The 17,679-nt window shown below is 48.7% G+C and overlaps 1 protein-coding gene across 1 annotated transcript in view; it reads right to left on the minus strand.

The window, feature by feature from the left end:
- LOC144510172 (anthrax toxin receptor 1-like) overlaps window positions 1–17,679 on the minus strand; it is a 157,023-nt gene that overhangs the window by 109,604 nt on the left and 29,740 nt on the right. Inside the window, exons 8-9 of the mRNA XM_078239609.1 lie at window positions 16,265–16,325; window positions 3,600–3,698 (exon numbers count right to left, since the gene is read on the minus strand). Of these exons, the coding sequence (XP_078095735.1) occupies window positions 3,600–3,698; window positions 16,265–16,325 (160 nt within the window). The remainder of the gene's footprint in view (window positions 1–3,599; window positions 3,699–16,264; window positions 16,326–17,679) is intronic.

Here is a 17,679-nt window from a genome sequence, read left to right on the forward strand (position 1 = left end):
TTGTTGTGGGAAATGGAAAATCAAACTGGTTTGGAGACGCACTCTTGATGCAGAGGGATCTTTTACCTGGATCTCCCCTCACCCGGAAACTCAGGAGATTGGGATTGGCGGCCTGGAATGGCCCCTATTGCTCACCTGGAGCAATGCAAATGTTGGATGCAAAAGTACTTAAGCTGGCGTCGCTCAGGAAAGTGTCAGCCGTGAAACCAAACCTCTGGACGGTCTTCCACACTTGTATTCTGCCTGAAATCAGCAGGGTACAGCGAAGGCTTTCAGTTACCCTGAGGCGTGTAAAAAACAAAATAGGCGGCTTTAAACCATCGTCCTCCTCCGCATTCCAGCTTTTGGAATGCTCTCCCTCATCGAATGTGATTCCATCCTTGGAAAAGCCTCGGGAGAAAGTGTGTAGCTCACTCGAGGTCACATCGAAATGTAGAATAGAATAGAATACCCACAGTGCAGAAAGAGGCCATTCGGCCCATTTGAGCCTGCACCAACAACAATCCAACCCAGGCCTTATCTCTGTAACCCCAGATATTTACCCTACTAATCCACCTGACATCCCCCCTAAGACTAAGGAGCAATTTAGCATGGCCAATCAACCTAACCCACACATTTTTGGAGTGTGGGAGGAAACCGGAGCACCCGGAGGAAACCCACACAGACACAGGGAGAAGTGTGTGGAGTCTGCACATTCTCCTCGTGTCTGCGTGGGTTTCCTCCGGGTGCTCCAGTTTCCTCCCACAGTCCAAAGATGTGCGGGTTAGGTTGATTGGCCATGGTAAAAAAATTGCCCCTTAGTGTCCTGAGATGCGTAGGTTAGAGGGATTAGTGGGTAAAATATGTAGGGGGTAGGGCCTGGGTGGGATTGTGGTCGGTGCAGACTTGATGGGCCGAATGGCCTCTTTCTGTACTGTAGGGTTTCTATGATTCTATGATTCCACACAGACAGTGACCCAAGCCGGGAATCGAACCCGGGTCCCTGGCGCTGTGAGGCAGCAGTGCTAACCACTGTGCCACCGTGCCGCCCATCGAATGTGATTCCATCGTTGGAATAGCGAGGTCACAAAGAACAAAGAAAACTACAGCACAGGAACAGGCCGTTCAGCCCTCCAAGCCTACACCGACCATGCTGCCCGTGTGAACTAAAACCCCCTACCCTTCCCGGACCATATCCCTCTATTCCCATCCGATTCAGATATTTGCCCAGACGTCCCTTAAAAGTCACTATCGTATCTGCTTCCACTACTCCCCTGGCAGCGAGTTCCAGGCACCCACCACCCTCTGTGTGAATAAAAAAAACTTGCCCCGTACATCTCCTTTAAACCTTGCCCCTCGCACCTTAAACCTGTGCCCCCTAGTAATTGACTCTTCCACCCTGGGAAAAAGCTTCTGACTATTCACTTTGTCCATGCCTCTCATAATCTTGTAGACTTCTATCAGGTCACATCTACCAGGTCACATCGAGTGTGATTCCCTCATTGGAAAAGCTTCAGGAGAAAGTGCCTTGCTCACTCGAGATGCACCAGAATCTGAGTAGAGATTATTTTACATGCTGCTAGTCCTACAGCTAAGGCTCTCACCCTGGGGCCCCCCATGCCTGGAGAATGCTGGTTGCACAGCTTGTACATTGTCAGGACACGTTCCTCATGAACCTTCAGTTTAGTTTCTTCTTTCATGAGATGTGGGCGTCACTGGCTAGCCCAGCATTTACTACCCATCCCTCATTGGCCACGAGAAGGTGGTGGTGAGCTGCCTTCTTGAACTGCTGCTCTCCATGTGGTGTAGGTATATCCTCAGTGCTGTTAGGGAGGGAGTCCCAGCATTTTGACCCAGTGCCAGTGAAAGGAACGGTCGATGTATTTTCAAGTCAGGATGGTGAGTCATGAGGGGAATCTCCAGGGAGTGGTATTCCCAGGTATCTGCTGCCCTTGTCTTTCTAGATGGCAGAGGTCACAAGTTTGGAAGGTGCTGTTGAAGGCAACACCTTTGTGTTGTACATCCCATAATCACCATATAATCAATTATAAAGAGTATCTATGTCCCTCAATGAACATACCAAAGACAATTATCTTAAACAACTTAGATTGATACAGTGCCTGTAACATCATGAAATGTCCCAAGGTACTACACAGGAACACTATGACAGAGAGCCACATAAGGAGATTGTAGGACAGGTTAGAGTAAGAGGAGAGAGAGAGCAGAGAGGTTTAGGGAGGGAATTCTAGAGCTTGGAACCCGACAAGTGAAGGCACGGCTATCTATGATGGAGCAACTAGGTATGCTTAAGAGACCAGATTTCAAGGAGTGAAGATGTCTTAGCGGGTTATGGGGCTGGGGGAGATTCCAAAATTAATTTAGCTCCCTCGATGGTACAACACATGAATGTTGACATGAGTGAAAGTGTACCCAGTGGTCCCTGGAATTTCATAGCCTGTGGTTGGACTGGGATCAGATTTGATTTGATTTATTATTGTCACATGTTTTGGGATACAGTGAAAAGTATTGTTTCTTGCGCACTATACAGACAAAACAGATCATTCATAGAGTATGTAGGGAGAAGGAAAGGAGAGAGTGCAGAATGTAGTGTTACCGTCATAGCTAGGGTGTAGAGAAAGATCAACTTCCTTATGAGGTAAGTCTATTCAAAGTCTGATGGCAGCAGGGAAGAAACTGTTCTCGAGTCAGCTGGTACGTGGCTTCAGAGTTTTGCATCTTTTTCCTGACGGAAGAAGGTGGAAGAGAGAATGTCCGGGGTGCGTGGGGTCTTGATTATGCTGGCTACTTTTCCAAGGCAGTGGGAAGTGTAGACAGAGTCAATGATGGGAGGCCGGTTTGCGTGATGGATTGGGCTACGTTCATAACCTTTTGTAGTTTCTTGCGGTCTTGGTCAGAGCAGGAGCCACACCAAGCTATGATACATCTGGAAAGGATGCTTTCTATGGTGCATCTGTAAACATTGGTGAGAGTCGTGGCGGACATAGAACATAGAACATAGAAAAACTACAGCACAAACAGGCCCTTCAGCCCACAAGTTGCACCGGTCGTGTCCCTACCTACCTGGGCTTATAAATAGACTTACCTATAACCCTCAATCCTATTAAGTCCCATGTACTCATCCAGAAGTCTCTTAAAAGACCCTATCGAGTTTGCCTCCACCACCACTGACGGCAGCCGATTCCACTCACCCACCACCCTCCGAGTGAAAAACTTACCCCTGACCTACTCCCCAGCACCTTAAACCTGTCACATGCCGAATTTCCTTAGTCTCCTGAGAAATTAGAGCAGGGTGTGCAGATTCAGTGGGAGTCGGAGCTGAGGTGGTTGGGGGCATATTATTTGTGTGGGGCAGATAAACCTGAGTGTCACTTTGAGCAGGAAAGGAAAGGAGGAAAGTTGGGCTGAGGGTTTGAAATGGTGAATTTAAACTATAATCAACGGACAAAATCTGAGCTGCACGCTATTGCAAAGCTTTGACAGTGTTCTGCATGTTCTTTGTTTTTGGAATTGAGGGCTAAATAAACTTGCCCAACTTATATGATAACTTAAAGGATCTTGGCAGAAAGAGCCAACATTTCAATTTTCCCAGATATACTTACTGAGGGTCACGGTATCGTTAATCTTGAAGCTACAGCGTACTTTATCCACACTCCGTGCGTGGGAAAAGCCATTCCCCTTCACAACAACTTGAAACGTCTCTAAGAATGAGAAAATACAAGTTAGAAAGAGCACTGAATAGAGTGGCTCGCTATCAATGAGAGGCGGGTCTGCCTGTTGTGTGTCTGGCAGGCCCCAAGAAGCCACTAAGTCCCCGAATCTTTTTGAAACCGGCGGTGATAGCTCCGAGGTTAGAACATATTTCACACATTAGAACACACGTGGGCAGCACAGTAGCACAATGGTTAGCGCTGCTGCTTCACAGCGCCAGGGACCCGGGTTCGATTCCTGGCTCGGTCACTGTCTATGTGCAGTTTGCACATTCTCCCCGTGTCTGTGTGAGTTTCCTCCAGGTGCTCCAGTTTCCTCCCACAGTCCAAAGACGTGCTGGTTAGGTGCATTGACCTGAACAGGCGCTGGATTGTGGCGACTAGGGGAATTTCACAGTAACTTCATTGCAGTGTTTAATGTAAGCCTTACTTGTGACTAATAAATAAACTTTACTTTATTTCTGAAGCTTATCTGTAGGACAACCTTGCTGAGGTCCCTGCTGAGGATGAGCTAACTAAAAGTTTATTCATTTATTAGTCACAAGTAGGCTTACATTAACACTGCAATGAAGTTACTGTGAAAAATCCCGAGTCGCCACATTCTGATGCCTGTTCAGGCACACTGAAGGAGAATTTAGCATGGCCAATGCACCTAACCAGCACGTCTTCCTGACTGCAGGAGGAAACCGGAGCACCCGGAGGAAACCCACGCAAACACGGGGAGAACATGCAAACTCCACACAGGCAGTGACCCAAGCCGGGAATCGAACCCGGGTCCCTTGCGCTGTGAGGCAGCAGTGCTAACCACAGTGCCGACATGCTGCCTTCAGATTATTCCAGCGATGGAACCCTGCTGAAATCATTGTGCTCAGTAATCCATCAAATAAACACCAAGTCAACCCATTCGCAGTTGCTTTGCACAATTTTTTCTTGGAATCCACCACCCACCTCAGCGGCTCATGTCGGAGTTTGTGGATCAGATTTCTTGAAACATGGAAGATGACCCCAAACTGCTTTCTTTAACAATGCTGGGAAGTCATAAACATAGAACATAGAACATAGAACATTACAGCGCAGAACAGGCCCTTCGGCCCACGATGTTGCACCGACCAGTTAAAAAAAAAAACTGTGACCCTCCAACCTAAACCAATTTCTTTTCGTCCATGAACCTATCTACGGATCTCTTAAACGCCCCCAAACTAGGCGCATTTACTACTGATGCTGGCAGGGCATTCCAATCCCTCACCACCCTCTGGGTAAAGAACCTACCCCTGACATCGGTTCTATAACTACCCCCCCTCAATTTAAAGCCATGCCCCCTCGTGCTGGATTTCTCCATCAGAGGAAAAAGGCTATCACTATCCACCCTATCTAAACCTCTAATCATTTTATATGTTTCAATAAGATCCCCTCTTAGCCGCCGCCTTTCCAGCGAAAACAATCCCAAATCCCTCAGCCTCTCCTCATAGGATCTCCCCTCCATACCAGGCAACATCCTGGTAAACCTCCTCTGCACCCTCTCCAAAGCCTCCACATCCTTCCTGTAATGTGGGGACCAGAACTGCACACAGTACTCCAAGTGCGGCCGCACCAGAGTTGTGTACAGTTGCAACATAACGCTACGACTCCTAAATTCAATCCCCCTACCAATAAACGCCAAGACACCATATGCCTTCTTAACAACCTTATCTACTTGATTCCCAACTTTCAGGGATCTATGCACACATACACCTAGATCCCTCTGCTCCTCCACACTATTCAAAGTCCTCCCGTTAGCCCTATACTCAACACATCTGTTATTCCTACCAAAGTGAATTACCTCACACTTCTCCGCATTAAACTCCATCCGCCACCTCTCGGCCCAACTTTGCAACCTGTCTAAGTCTTCCTGCAAACTACGACACCCTTCCTCACTGTCTACCACACCACCGACTTTGGTGTCATCAGCAAATTTGCTAATCCACCCAACTATACCCTCATCCAGATCATTAATAAATATTACAAACAGCAGTGGCCCCAAAACAGATCCCTGAGGTACACCACTTGTAACCGCACTCCATGATGAATATTTACTATCAACCACCACCCTCTGTTTCCTATCCGCTAGCCAATTCCTGATCCAATTTCCTAGATCACCCCCAATCCCATACATCTGCATTTTCTGCAGAAGCCTACCATGGTGAACCTTATCAAACGCCTTACTAAAATCCATATATACCACGTCCACTGCCTTGCCCCCATCCATAAACCCTTAATTAAAAGCAAGCTTTTGGAATTCCAGCCTTCCAAGTCTTGTTCTTCTTCCTCTGTTTTCAATTGACTTTTGTAACCCGTTTGATGAGCGAATGGGGAAGAGCGTGGGTATGATCCAGTTCCTGACATCATGCCTGCTAACTTTCAGATCACATGAGGATAGGATGGGGGAACGACCTCATTAGCTAACAAGATTGGACTGCGAAAATTCATGACCCCGAATGTGTTAGAAGTTATGATTTCCAATTAGGAACTTGAGCGTAAATGTTCCCCTGGGCTTTTAAAGGAATCACGGGGTCATCTATCAGGATGAAGGCACCCTGTATGAATGTGCACTGGACTTCTAACCATGCAATAATCTGTGAAAACTAACAGAGGTCCTGTAGCAGAGAATAAATGGCAATGGCACAAGTCAGCTATTTATTTCAGGACAGCTCCAATAAGCTCACACAATCTGATTTCTGTCCCTTAGTGTCAGGGGGTTAGTCGTGTAAATAGGTAGGTTTATTGGGATAGGGCTTGGGTGGGATTGTGGTCGGTGCAGACTTGATGGGCCGAGTGACCTCCTTCTGCACCGTAGGGGTTCTATGATATAAATTCCATGAAAGATCAGTTTAATATATGGTAGGCCCATTAGTGGCGTATCTTCAGTCGCTATGGTCCCACACCCTGGCATTCACCGCTGAATCCACCTCTCTAGTCTCCTTTAAGGCTCTATCAAACACACATTTGAACAAGCTTTTAGTTCACCGTCCTAATACCTGTTTCTCTGACTTGATGTCCATCCGTTTTACTAAGCATCTCAGGATCTCTGTACATGTTGAAGACACAATCTCAATTCTACTGTTGTAACTGAGACCAATTTGCAGCTTTTGTTGTTTCCAGGCGAACTGCGATGAGGTCCTTCCTCTCGGCTTCTCCCATTGGGGGTTTCAGCAGGTATTACTTGCCCCATATCACCTCCAGAAGGGAAGGGACTTCTATTCCTTTCCAGGCCAACATTCCTCTCTTGATCAATACAACCAAAAAGGTAACAACTTAACAAGGAGATTCAGAGGAGATTCACTAGGTTGATTCCGGAGTTGAGCGGGTTGGCTTATGAGGAGAGACTGAGTAGAATGGAGCTATACTCATTGGAATTCAGAAGAATGAGGGGAGATCTTATAGAAACATAGAACAATATGAAGGAAATAGGTAAGATAGAAGCAGGGAGGTTGTTTCCACTGGCAGGTGAAACTAGAACTAGGGGGCATAGGCTCAAAATAAGGGGGATCAGAGTTAGGACAGAGCTGAGGAGGAACTTCTTCACACAAAGGGTTGTGAATCTGTGGAATTCCCTGCCCAGTGAAGCAGTTGAGGCTACCTCATTGAATGTTTTTAAGGCAAGGATAGATAAATTTTCGAACAGTAAAGGAATTAAGGGTTATGGTGAGCGGGCGGGTAAGTGGAGCTGAGTCCACGAAAAGATCAGCCATGATCTTATTGAATGGCGGAGCAGGCTCGAGGGGCCAGATGGCCGACTCCTAGTTCTTATGTTCTTATGTCCCTATGACTCATTATCAATGCTTTCTATGTGATGTTGCTGTGTTGAAGATATAAGTCTACCAGGTAATAGTGACTGCACTTTCAAGTAATAAACTGGATATTGAGGTGCTTGGAGAAGTCTAAGGGGTGTGATTGGGAGCCATATAAATCCAAGTCTTTGTGCTTCCGTCCTTCTGCCAAACATTGAGGATCTTGGAAATGAATATTGTCATCATATTCCATTTCTCTGGAGCAAGATTGAGCCAATATGGGAAGGGAAAGCACTGAGTGTCATCCAGATTGTCTGCAGAGTCCCTACTCCATTGGAGAAGGAAAGGGAAGCCAGCTACTCTTTCCTGGAAGGGATGGCCAGTGGGTTGGAAGATCAGACGTCGTTGCAAGAATCACCCATCTCCACCACTTAATCTCTCGTGGGACTGGTGCCCACTCACTGAGCCACCCCTGTTGTTTCTGGTGACTGCGGTCACTCACCACGCAAGAGCGCACTTCATTCCAGAATACATGCTTCACCTGAATTAACCCGATCACATTGTCAGCTGAGGTTGCGTCTACTTTAATAAAAAACAGCACCCTCCTATTCAATTCCGAAGTCATTTATTTTGATTGCATTAAAATTGAGCTAGTTCAATTTTTGTTTTATTCATTAGTGGGACATGGGCGTCGCTGGCTGGCCAGCATTTATTACCCATCCTTATTTGCCCGAGGGCAGTTGAAAGTCAACAACATTGCTGTGGCCCTGGAGTCACATGTAGGCCAGACCAGGTAAGGACAGCAGATTTCCTTCCCTAAAGGACATGAGTGAACCAGATGGGTTTTTCCAATAATCGACAATGGTTTCATGGTCATCAGTGGATTCTTAATTCCAGATTTTTAAAAATTGAATTCAAGTTCCACCATCTGCCGTGGCGGGATTCGAACCCGTGTCTCCAGAACATTAGCTGAGTTTCTGGATTCATCATCGCATAATTGATTGCATAAAACGGCTGGTTCAATTCGATCTGCTTTGTTTGAGCGGCACGGTGGCACAGTGGTTAGCATTGCTGCTTCACAGCGCCAGGGACCCGGGTTCGATTCCTGGCTAAGGTCACTGTCTGTGTGGAGTCTACATGTTCTCCCCGTGTCTGCGTGGGTTTCCTCCGGGTGCTCTGGTTTCCTCCCACATTCTGAAAGACGTGCTGATTAGGTGCATTGACCCGAACAGGCGCCGGACTGTGGTGACTAGGGGAATTTCACAGTAAGCCTTACCTGTGACAAATAAATAAACTTTAACTTTATTTTTGCAGACTGAATAATCCACTCTCATTAACGTCTTGCCAATGCTCATTTGAAGCAGGCACTAACTTATCCAAAACAAACTGGTTTAAGATGGCAAAGGTCTGAGTACCAGTAGCTTTGGTTGACTTTTCTCTCCATTTGGGGTGGCACAGTGGTTAGCACTGCTGCCTTACAGCTCCAGGGACCTGGGTTCAATTCCGTCTTGGGTCATTGTCTGTGTGGAGTCTGCACGTTCTCCCCGTGTCTGCGTGGGTTTCCTCCGGGTGCTCCGGTTTCCTCCCACAGTCCAAAGATATGCGGGTTAGGTTGATTGGCCATGCTAAATTGCCCCTTAGTGTCGCAGGATGCGTCGGTTAGAGGCATTAGCGGGGCAAATATGTGGGGTTACAAGGATAGGGCCTGGGTGGGATTGTCGCCGGCGCAGAATGGCCTCCTTCTGCACTGTAGGGTTTCTATGATTTTTGCCCTCCCTGAGGTCATTCGAAGGCTTTGAAGTGGTAACGTATTGAACAACAATAACTTGCATTTGAACAGCTGAGTCCAACATCTTGGGGCACTTGACAGAAGAATTAGCAAAACAAGATTTGACATTAAGCCACACAAGGAGATACTCAGGCAGGGAAACAAAAACCTGGAAACAAGGGCAGTGGTCGAAGGGTCTTTTTCCTGCTGGAGGTCTGTGACCAGTGGTGTTCCACAGGGCTCTGTACTAAGACCTCTGCTATTTGTGATATATATAAATGATTTGGAAGAAGGTGTAACTGGTGTAATCAGCAAGTTTGCGGATGACACGAAGATGGCTGGAATTGCGGATAGCGAAGAGCATTGTCGGGCAATACAGCAGGATATAGATAGGCTGGAAAATTGGGCGGAGAGGTGGTAGATGGAATTTAATCTGGATGAATGCGAAGTGATGCATTTTGGAAGAAATAATGTAGGGTGGAGTTATACAATAAATGGCAGAGTCATCAGGAGTATAGAAACACAGAGGGACCTAGGTGTGCAAGTCCACAAATCCTTGAAGGTGGCAACACAGGTGGAGAAGGTGGTGAAGAAGGCATATGGTATGCTTGCCTTTATAGGACGGGGTATAGAGTATAAAAGCTGGAGTCTGATGATGCGGCTGTATAGAACGCTGGTTAGGCCACATTTGGAGTACTGCGTCCAGTTCTGGTCACCGCACTACCAGAAGGACGTGGAGGCATTGGAGAGAGTGCAGAGAAGGTTTACCAGGATGTTGCCTGGTATGGAGGGTCTTAGCTATGAGGAGAGATTGGGTAGACTGGGGTTGTTCTCCTTGGAAAGACGGAGAATGAGGGGAGATCTAATAGAGGTATACAAGATTATGAAGGGTATAGATAGGGTGAACAGTGGGAAGCTTTTTCCCAGGTCGGAGGTGACGATCACGAGGGGTCACGGGCTCAAGCTGAGAGGGGCGAAGTATAACTCAGACATCAGAGGGACGTTTTTTACACAGAGGGTGGTGGGGGCCTGGAATGCGCTGCCAAGTAGGGTGGTGGAGGCAGGCACGCTGACATCGTTTAAGACTTACCTGGATAGTCACATGAGCAGCCTGGGAATGGAGGGATACAAACGATTGGTCTAGTTGGACCAAGGAGCGGCACAGGCTTGGAGGGCCGAAGGGCCTGTTTCCTGTGCTGTACTGTTCTTTGTTCTTTGTGGACAAAGAGGCAGGTCTTCACAAGTGGCTTCAAGGAGGAGAGGGTGGTAGGGAGGTGGAGAGGGAATCCCAGAGCTTCAAGGTCTATTCAATTACTAGGGGGCACAGGTCTAAGGTGCGAGGGGCAAGGTTTAAAAGAGATGTACGAGGCAGATTTTTTTTTTTTTTTTTTACACAGAGTGGTGGGTGCCTGGAACTCGTTGCCGGGGGAGGGAGTGGAAGCAGATACGGTAGTGATTTTTAAGGGGCGTCTTGATAAATACATGAATGAGATGGGAATAGAGGGATATAGTCCCCGGAAGCATAGGCAGTTTTAGTTAAGTCAGGCAGCATGGTCAGTGCAGGCTTGGAGGGCCGAAGGGCCTGTTCCTGTGCTGTAATTTTCTTTGTTCTTTGTCTTGGTAGCTCAACGCAGAACCACCATTGGGAGAGTGATTAAAATTGGCCATGCACAATATTGAAGAAAGGCAGCTATCTTGGAGAAGATTTAAGTTTAAGTTTAAGTTCATTTATTAGTGTCACAAGTAGGCTAACATTAACACTGCAATGAAGTTAGTGAGAATCCCCTAGTCGCCACACACTGGCACCTGTTCAGGTCCACTGAGGGAGAATTTAGCATGGCCAATGCACCTAACCAGCACGTCTTTCGGGCTGTGGGAGGAAACTCGGAGGAAACCCATGCAGATACGGGGAGAACATGCAGACTCTGCACAGACAGTGACCCAAGGCTGGGAATCGAACCCGGGTCCCTGGGTCTGTGAGGCAGCAGTGCTAACCCACTGTGCTACTGTGCCACCCCAGAGCCCCAGGTTACAGAAATAGCGAGGGGACAAGGGGCATGGAGGGATTTGATAACAAGCATGAGATGTTTAAATGGTTTCTGACCAAGGGCTGGTGTACATCAGCAAACACGTAGGGTGATTGATGAACGGGATTGGCTGCAAGTTAGAATACAGGCAGTGAAGATAAATGGTAACAACTTAATTGAAAGCCAGAGTGAAAGCGCATGGGACACTGTGGGCCCGATTTTACCATTGCCGGGCGTGAAAACGTGGTAAAGTCGGGAGAGAGGCCATAAACGTGATCTGCACCCACGTCTGCGCAGATGGCCACTTTACCGAAACCCGGGAATGGCGGCGATTCGATTCGTGCCCAAAACGGGCGCAACGACAATTTAAATACATTTGCATGCATTTAAATTGAATTAATGAACTGCCCGCCCAATTCTATCAGCATTTCCCCCTTTACCACCGCGTTCGCCGATCCGGAATCGCGCCGTAATGGATCTGCTGAATAAAAGTCTGAATCGGGCGCTCCAGCTGCTGAAGGGCGCGTTCAGTGTTTCCAACAGCTCTCTGACTCAGATCAGTGGTTGGGGGGGGCGGGGGGGGGGGGGGGGGGGGCAGATGGATCTCTGGTGGGGGTGGGGGGGGACAGGGATGTCCGCTGCCACTCTGCAGGTGATCGGTGGGGAGGGGGGCAGAGGTGGCGGTCGGTCTGGATAGTGGGGGTGGTGGATAAGGGGGACAGTGATGTGTGTGGGTAGTGGGGCGGTGTGGATAAGGGGGACAGTGATGTGTGTGGGTAGTGGGGCAGTGAATAAGGGGGACAGTGATGTGTGTGCATAATGGAGGGGTGGATAAGAAGGACAGTGATGTGTGTGGGTAGCGAGGGGGGGGTTGATAAGGGGGACAGTGATGTATGTGGGTAGCGAGGGGGAGGTTGATAAGGGGGACAGTGATGTGTGTGGGTAGTGAGGGGGTGGATAAGGGGAACAGTGATGTGTGTGGGTAGTGGGGGGGGTGAATAAGGGGGACAGTGATGTGTGTGGGTAGTGGGGGGGTGAATAAGGGGGACAGTGATGTGTGTGGGTAGCGGGGGGAGCTTGATAAGGGGGACAGTGATGTGTGTGGGTAGTGGGAGGGTGAATAAGGGGGACAGTGATGTGTGTGGGTAGTGGGGGGGGTGAATAAGGGGGACAGTGATGTGTGTGGGTAGCGGGGGGAGCTTGATAAGGGGGACAGTGATGTGTGTGGGTAGTGGGGGGGGCGTTGAATAAGGGGGACAGTGATGTGTGTGGGTAGTGGGGTGGGGAGGATAAGGGGGACAGTGATGTGTGTGGGTAGTGGGGGGGGTGAATAAGGGGGACAGTGATGTGTGTGGGTAGCGGGGGGAGCTTGATAAGGGGGACAGTGATGTGTGTGGGTAGTGGGGGGGGGTTGAATAAGGGGGACAGTGATGTGTGTGGGTAGTGGGGTGGGGAGGATAAGGGGGACAGTGATGTGTGTGGGTAGCGGGGGGAGCTTGATAAGGGGGACAGTGATGTGTGTGGGTAGTGGGGGGGGGTTGGATAAGGGGGACAGTGATGTGTGTGGGTAGTGGGGTGGGGAGGATAAGGGGGACAGTGATGTGTGGGGGTAGCGGGGGGAGCTTGATAAGGGGGACAGTGATGTGTGTGGGTAGTGGGGTGGGTGGATAAGGGGGACAGTGATGTGTGTGGGTAGTGGGGGGGGGGTTGGATAAGGGGGACAGTGATGTGTGTGGGTAGTGGGGTGGGGAGGATAAGGGGGACAGTGAAGTGTGTGGGTAGCGGGGGGAGCTTGATAAGGGGGACAGTGATGTGTGTGGGTAGTGGGGTGGGTGGATAAGGGGGACAGTGATGTGTGTGGGTAGTGGGGTGGGTGGATAAGGGGGACAGTGATGTGTGTGGGTAGGGGGGTGGATAAGGGGGACAATGATGTGTGTGGGTAGGGGGGGTGGATAAGGGGGACAGTGATGTGTGTGGGTAGTGGGGGGGTGGATAAGGGGGACAGTGATGTGTGTGGGTAGGGGGGGTGGATAAGGGGGACAGTGATGTGTGTGGGTAGGGGAGTGGATAAGGGGGACAGTGATGTGTGTGGGTAGTGGGGTGGGGTGGATAAGGGGGACAGTGATGTGTGTGGGTAGGGGGGGTGGATAAGGGGGACAGTGATGTGTGTGGGTAGGGGGGTGGATAAGGGGGACAGTGATGTGTGTGGGTAGGGGGGGTTGATAAGGGGGACAGTGATGTGTGTGGGTAGGGGGGGTTGATAAGGGGGACAGTGATGTGTGTGGTGTCCATCGCTCCCGCTTGTCGCTCCCGGGCCGTTTTCTCCGCTTTCTGCGGCCCGGGAGTGATCTGACACGGGCGCGCTTTTTCAAATTTTTTTCCAACTGCTCATGTGCAGTTCAGAGCTCCGATCGTTTCGGCTGCACTAAGCCCCGCCCACAGTGCGAATGGGATTGGAGATGGCTGAGAGCGTATGGGGGGCACCTGAAAGCAGATTTCTAAGTCGGATCTGCATGACGCCCAGATTCAGCACTTAGAATGAAATTGGTAAAATCAGGCCCTATGTCTCCAAAAGGGGGGGGGGAAGGAGTTGGAGAGGCACTCACTTCTTAATCATTTAAAATGCTGCATTAAGTTCCAAACATCGAAAGAAAGAAAAGTTTGCCATTGCCAAAACTGCACTGCCATCAGCATGTTTTGCAGTTGATCCCAGTTGGAAATGGTCCCACTTGAGACAACAGCAGAGAATGAATGCACGCCAGGCAAGGCTTCAACTCCATGACAATTTGGCTGCATTGAGAACCAATACTGTGTGAGTGAATGAGATTTCAGAGGCAGGGAGGCGCTCCTCTGGTGACCCTCGAAGTGTTACAAACTGATATCTTTTGGATGTTCCAATTGTTTTGAAAGCATCCTTTCACTGAGGGCCACAATCCCACACACTATCGTGTTCGAGGGCCGCACTTGGCAACCCCGCAGTGCAGTTCACCAGGCACTGTTAAGATTTTGATTTGATTTATTATTGTCACATGTATCAGTATACAGTGAAAAATATTATTTCTTGCGCGCTATACAGACAAAGCATACCCGTACATAGAGAAGGAAAGGAGGGGGCGCAGAATGTAGTGTTACAGTCACAGCTAGGGTGTAGAGATAAATCAACTTGATGCGATGTAGGTCCATTCAAAAGTCTGATGGCAGCAGGGAAGAAGCTGTTCTTGAGGTGGTTGGTACATGACCTCAGACTTTTGTATCTTTTTCCCAATGGAAGAAGGTGGAAGAGAGAATGTCCGGGGTGCGTGGGGTCCTTATTTATGCTGGCTGCTTTGCCGAGGCATTGTTTGAGACCCGACCCATGTCTGTCCCCAGCAAATTCCTAATTCTATTCATGTCACTATTGGATGTTGTGAGATGGGAGTCATCTCCCAAAACAAAAAGAAAGGCGACCAATAGTCATAGCTCAGGCAGCCCATGTCCTTGCCCAGATTAAATCATATTCACCCACCGGCCCTGGGCTCAATGACCTCCATTAGCTCCCGATCTGAAAAGTCTCGTTCTTGCTTTCAAAGCCTTCCCACAGCCTTTCCCCTTGCTATCTCCGGAACTTGCTTCAACCCCCACCCGGGAGATATTTTGCGCATCTATTTCTGGCCTCTTGGGTCTCTCTGACTGTCATTGTTCCATCATCAGTGACCATGCTCTTCATTCTTAGGGCGGAATTTTCCTGTCCACGGACACGGACCAAGCAGAGGTCTGCTGACCTCGGGTGGGATTTTCCGGTCTTGGGGCAAGTCCCACCCTTAATCTCTGAAATTTCCTCTCTGAAATTCTCCCCCCGCCCTGCCCGATCCTGCTTTCCTCTTTTACGATGCAGTAAGAAGTCTCACAACACCAGGTTAAAGTCCCACATGTTTATTTGGAATCCCTAAGATTTCACCAGATTCAGATTCCAGGTATGACATACAAGGAGAGATTAAACAGTTTGGGCACATTCTCGCTGGAGTTTAGAAGGATGGGAGTTCATCTAATCGAGTTATATAAAATTTTAAAAGGGATTGATAGAGTAAATGTAGACATTGGGCGGGATTTTATGGCCTCGCTCGTTCCAAAACCGTAAAATCCCTTCCCGAGGTCAACGGATCTTTCCATTGTCCGTCCCTCGCCTGCTCTGATTCCCACAGCGGGTGGGGTGATAAAATTCCTGCCCAAATGTTTCCCCTTGTGGGGCAATCTGGAACAAGAGGTCACAGGTACAGGTTGAGAGGCGATAGATTTAAAACTGAGATGAGGAGGAAGTACTTCTCGCAGAGGGTGGTGAATTTGTGGAACTCGCTGCTCCATAGCACGGTGGAGTCCGAATCGTTGAATAGGTTCAAGAAGGAGATAGATATATTACGAACAAAAAAACAGATTAAAGGGATATGGGGAACAGGAGGGGGAGGTGGATTTGAGATCAGGGAGAGGTCAGCTATGATCTCATAGAATCCCTACAGTGCAGAAGGAGGCCATTTGACCCATCGAGTCGGCACTGACCACAATCCCACCCAGACCCTATTCCCATAACCCTAGCTAGTCTCCTTGTCACTAAAGGTCAATTTAGCAGGGCCAAACCACCTAACACGCACATCTTTGGACGGTGGGAGGAAACCGGAGCACCCGGAGGAAACCCACGCAGACACAGGGGAGAGTGGGCAAACTCCACACAGACAGTCACCCAAGCCGGGAATCGAACCTGGGTCCCTGGCGCTGTGAGGCAGCAGTGCTGACCCACTGCGACCACCGTGCTGCCCTAATCTGATTGAATGGCGGGGCAGGTTCCGAGGGTTGAATTTGTCTCCTCCCGCTCCTAATTCCGATGTTCGCATGACTATAAATCTTTTCCGATGGAATGGGAATGAGAACATTATCAGGCTGCAATGCTTTGTTTGGAATGGATTCAACGAGGCTGAAGAAGGACAACATTCAGTGCGTTTGGTGTGGGCCTCTGGTACTTACCTCCAGCACAGATGCTCGAGGGTTCGGCAGCCAGAATCTCAATACAAGATTTCTTCAGGATCTATTCAGCGGGGAGAAAGAAGAAACAAGTCAGTAATCTCGCAATGCTTTCCACTCAGAACTGGGAGAGGCACAATTACTCCTAAACATTAACATGTGCTGATCTGATGACTTAAAGGCAAAAATATTACGCATATTTTGATTTGAAAAAAAGATTTGAACCCTGCAGGATGACAGCATTCCAAAACATTTAGAGTTAGCCTTCAGGAAAAAAACCTGAAGAAATTGTCAAATTAAATGACGATAACATTGCAAGGAAAGGTGAGAGCTCGTGGAAGTAAATGATTGGGGGATAGGAACTAAAAATAGGCCATTCAGCCCCTTGAACCACTTCTAGCGTTCAGTCAAACCATGTCTGATTTGTATGATACACCTGTCCTGGCTCCATACCCTTGTGTGGTAAAAATCTGTTGGCGTGAGATTTAAAATGATGGATTCAGAGAATCAGGATTCCTGCAGTGCAGAAGGAGGCCATTCAGCCCACTGAGTCTGCATTATCAGACCACAATCCTACCCAGATTCCTATTCCCGTAACCCCACACATTTATCTTGCTAATCCCCCTGACACTAGGGTCAATTTAGCACGGCCAATCAACCTAACCTGCACATCTTTGCACTGTGGGAGGAAACCGGAGCACTCGGAGGAAACCCACGCAGACACGGGGAGAATGTGCACACTCTACACAGACAGTGACCCGAGGCCGGAATTGAACCTGGGTCCCTGGCGCTGTGAGGCAGCAGTGCTAACCCACTGTGCCACCGTGCCGGATTGAGCCAGTGTTTGCTGCTTTTTGTGGACGGTCATGCCATACCAAGCAGCCTTTGTGGTGGAGTGTGTCCGAACTTCTCTCTGGATAGACCTGGCTCTAACATTAAGAATAAACCAACCTTGTTCATTTTGCCCTTCATTCTCTGAGGGATGTGGGCGTCACTGGCAAGACCAGCATTTGTTGCCCAATCCTAATTGCCCTGGAGTGGCTCGCTAGTCCATTTCAGAGCGACTTTTAAGTGTCAACCACATTGCTGTGGGCCTGGAGTCACATGTAGGCCAAACCGGGTAAGGATGGCAAATTTCCTTCCCTAAAAAGGACATTAGTGAGCCAGATGGGTTTTTCCGACAAAATAAGTGTTTTTTTTAAAATGCAGTGGCCGAAACCATACCCAAAGTTCCCAGAATGGAACTCTCCTTTGGCCTTGGGCAGGATTTTACAATCGTGCCTGAATGAGGCCATAAAATCCTGCCTAGTGTGCTTCTGTCTTGACCACCCTTTGGGCAGTGAGTTCCAAACCCTCGGAGTACAAATGCCTTCTCTTCCATTCTCCTCTAACCCTTTCACCCATGACTTTAAATCTAT

The sequence above is a fragment of the Mustelus asterias genome, chromosome 22 (genome assembly GCF_964213995.1).
Source record: "Mustelus asterias chromosome 22, sMusAst1.hap1.1, whole genome shotgun sequence".
NCBI classification, from domain to species: Eukaryota; Metazoa; Chordata; class Chondrichthyes; order Carcharhiniformes; family Triakidae; genus Mustelus; species Mustelus asterias.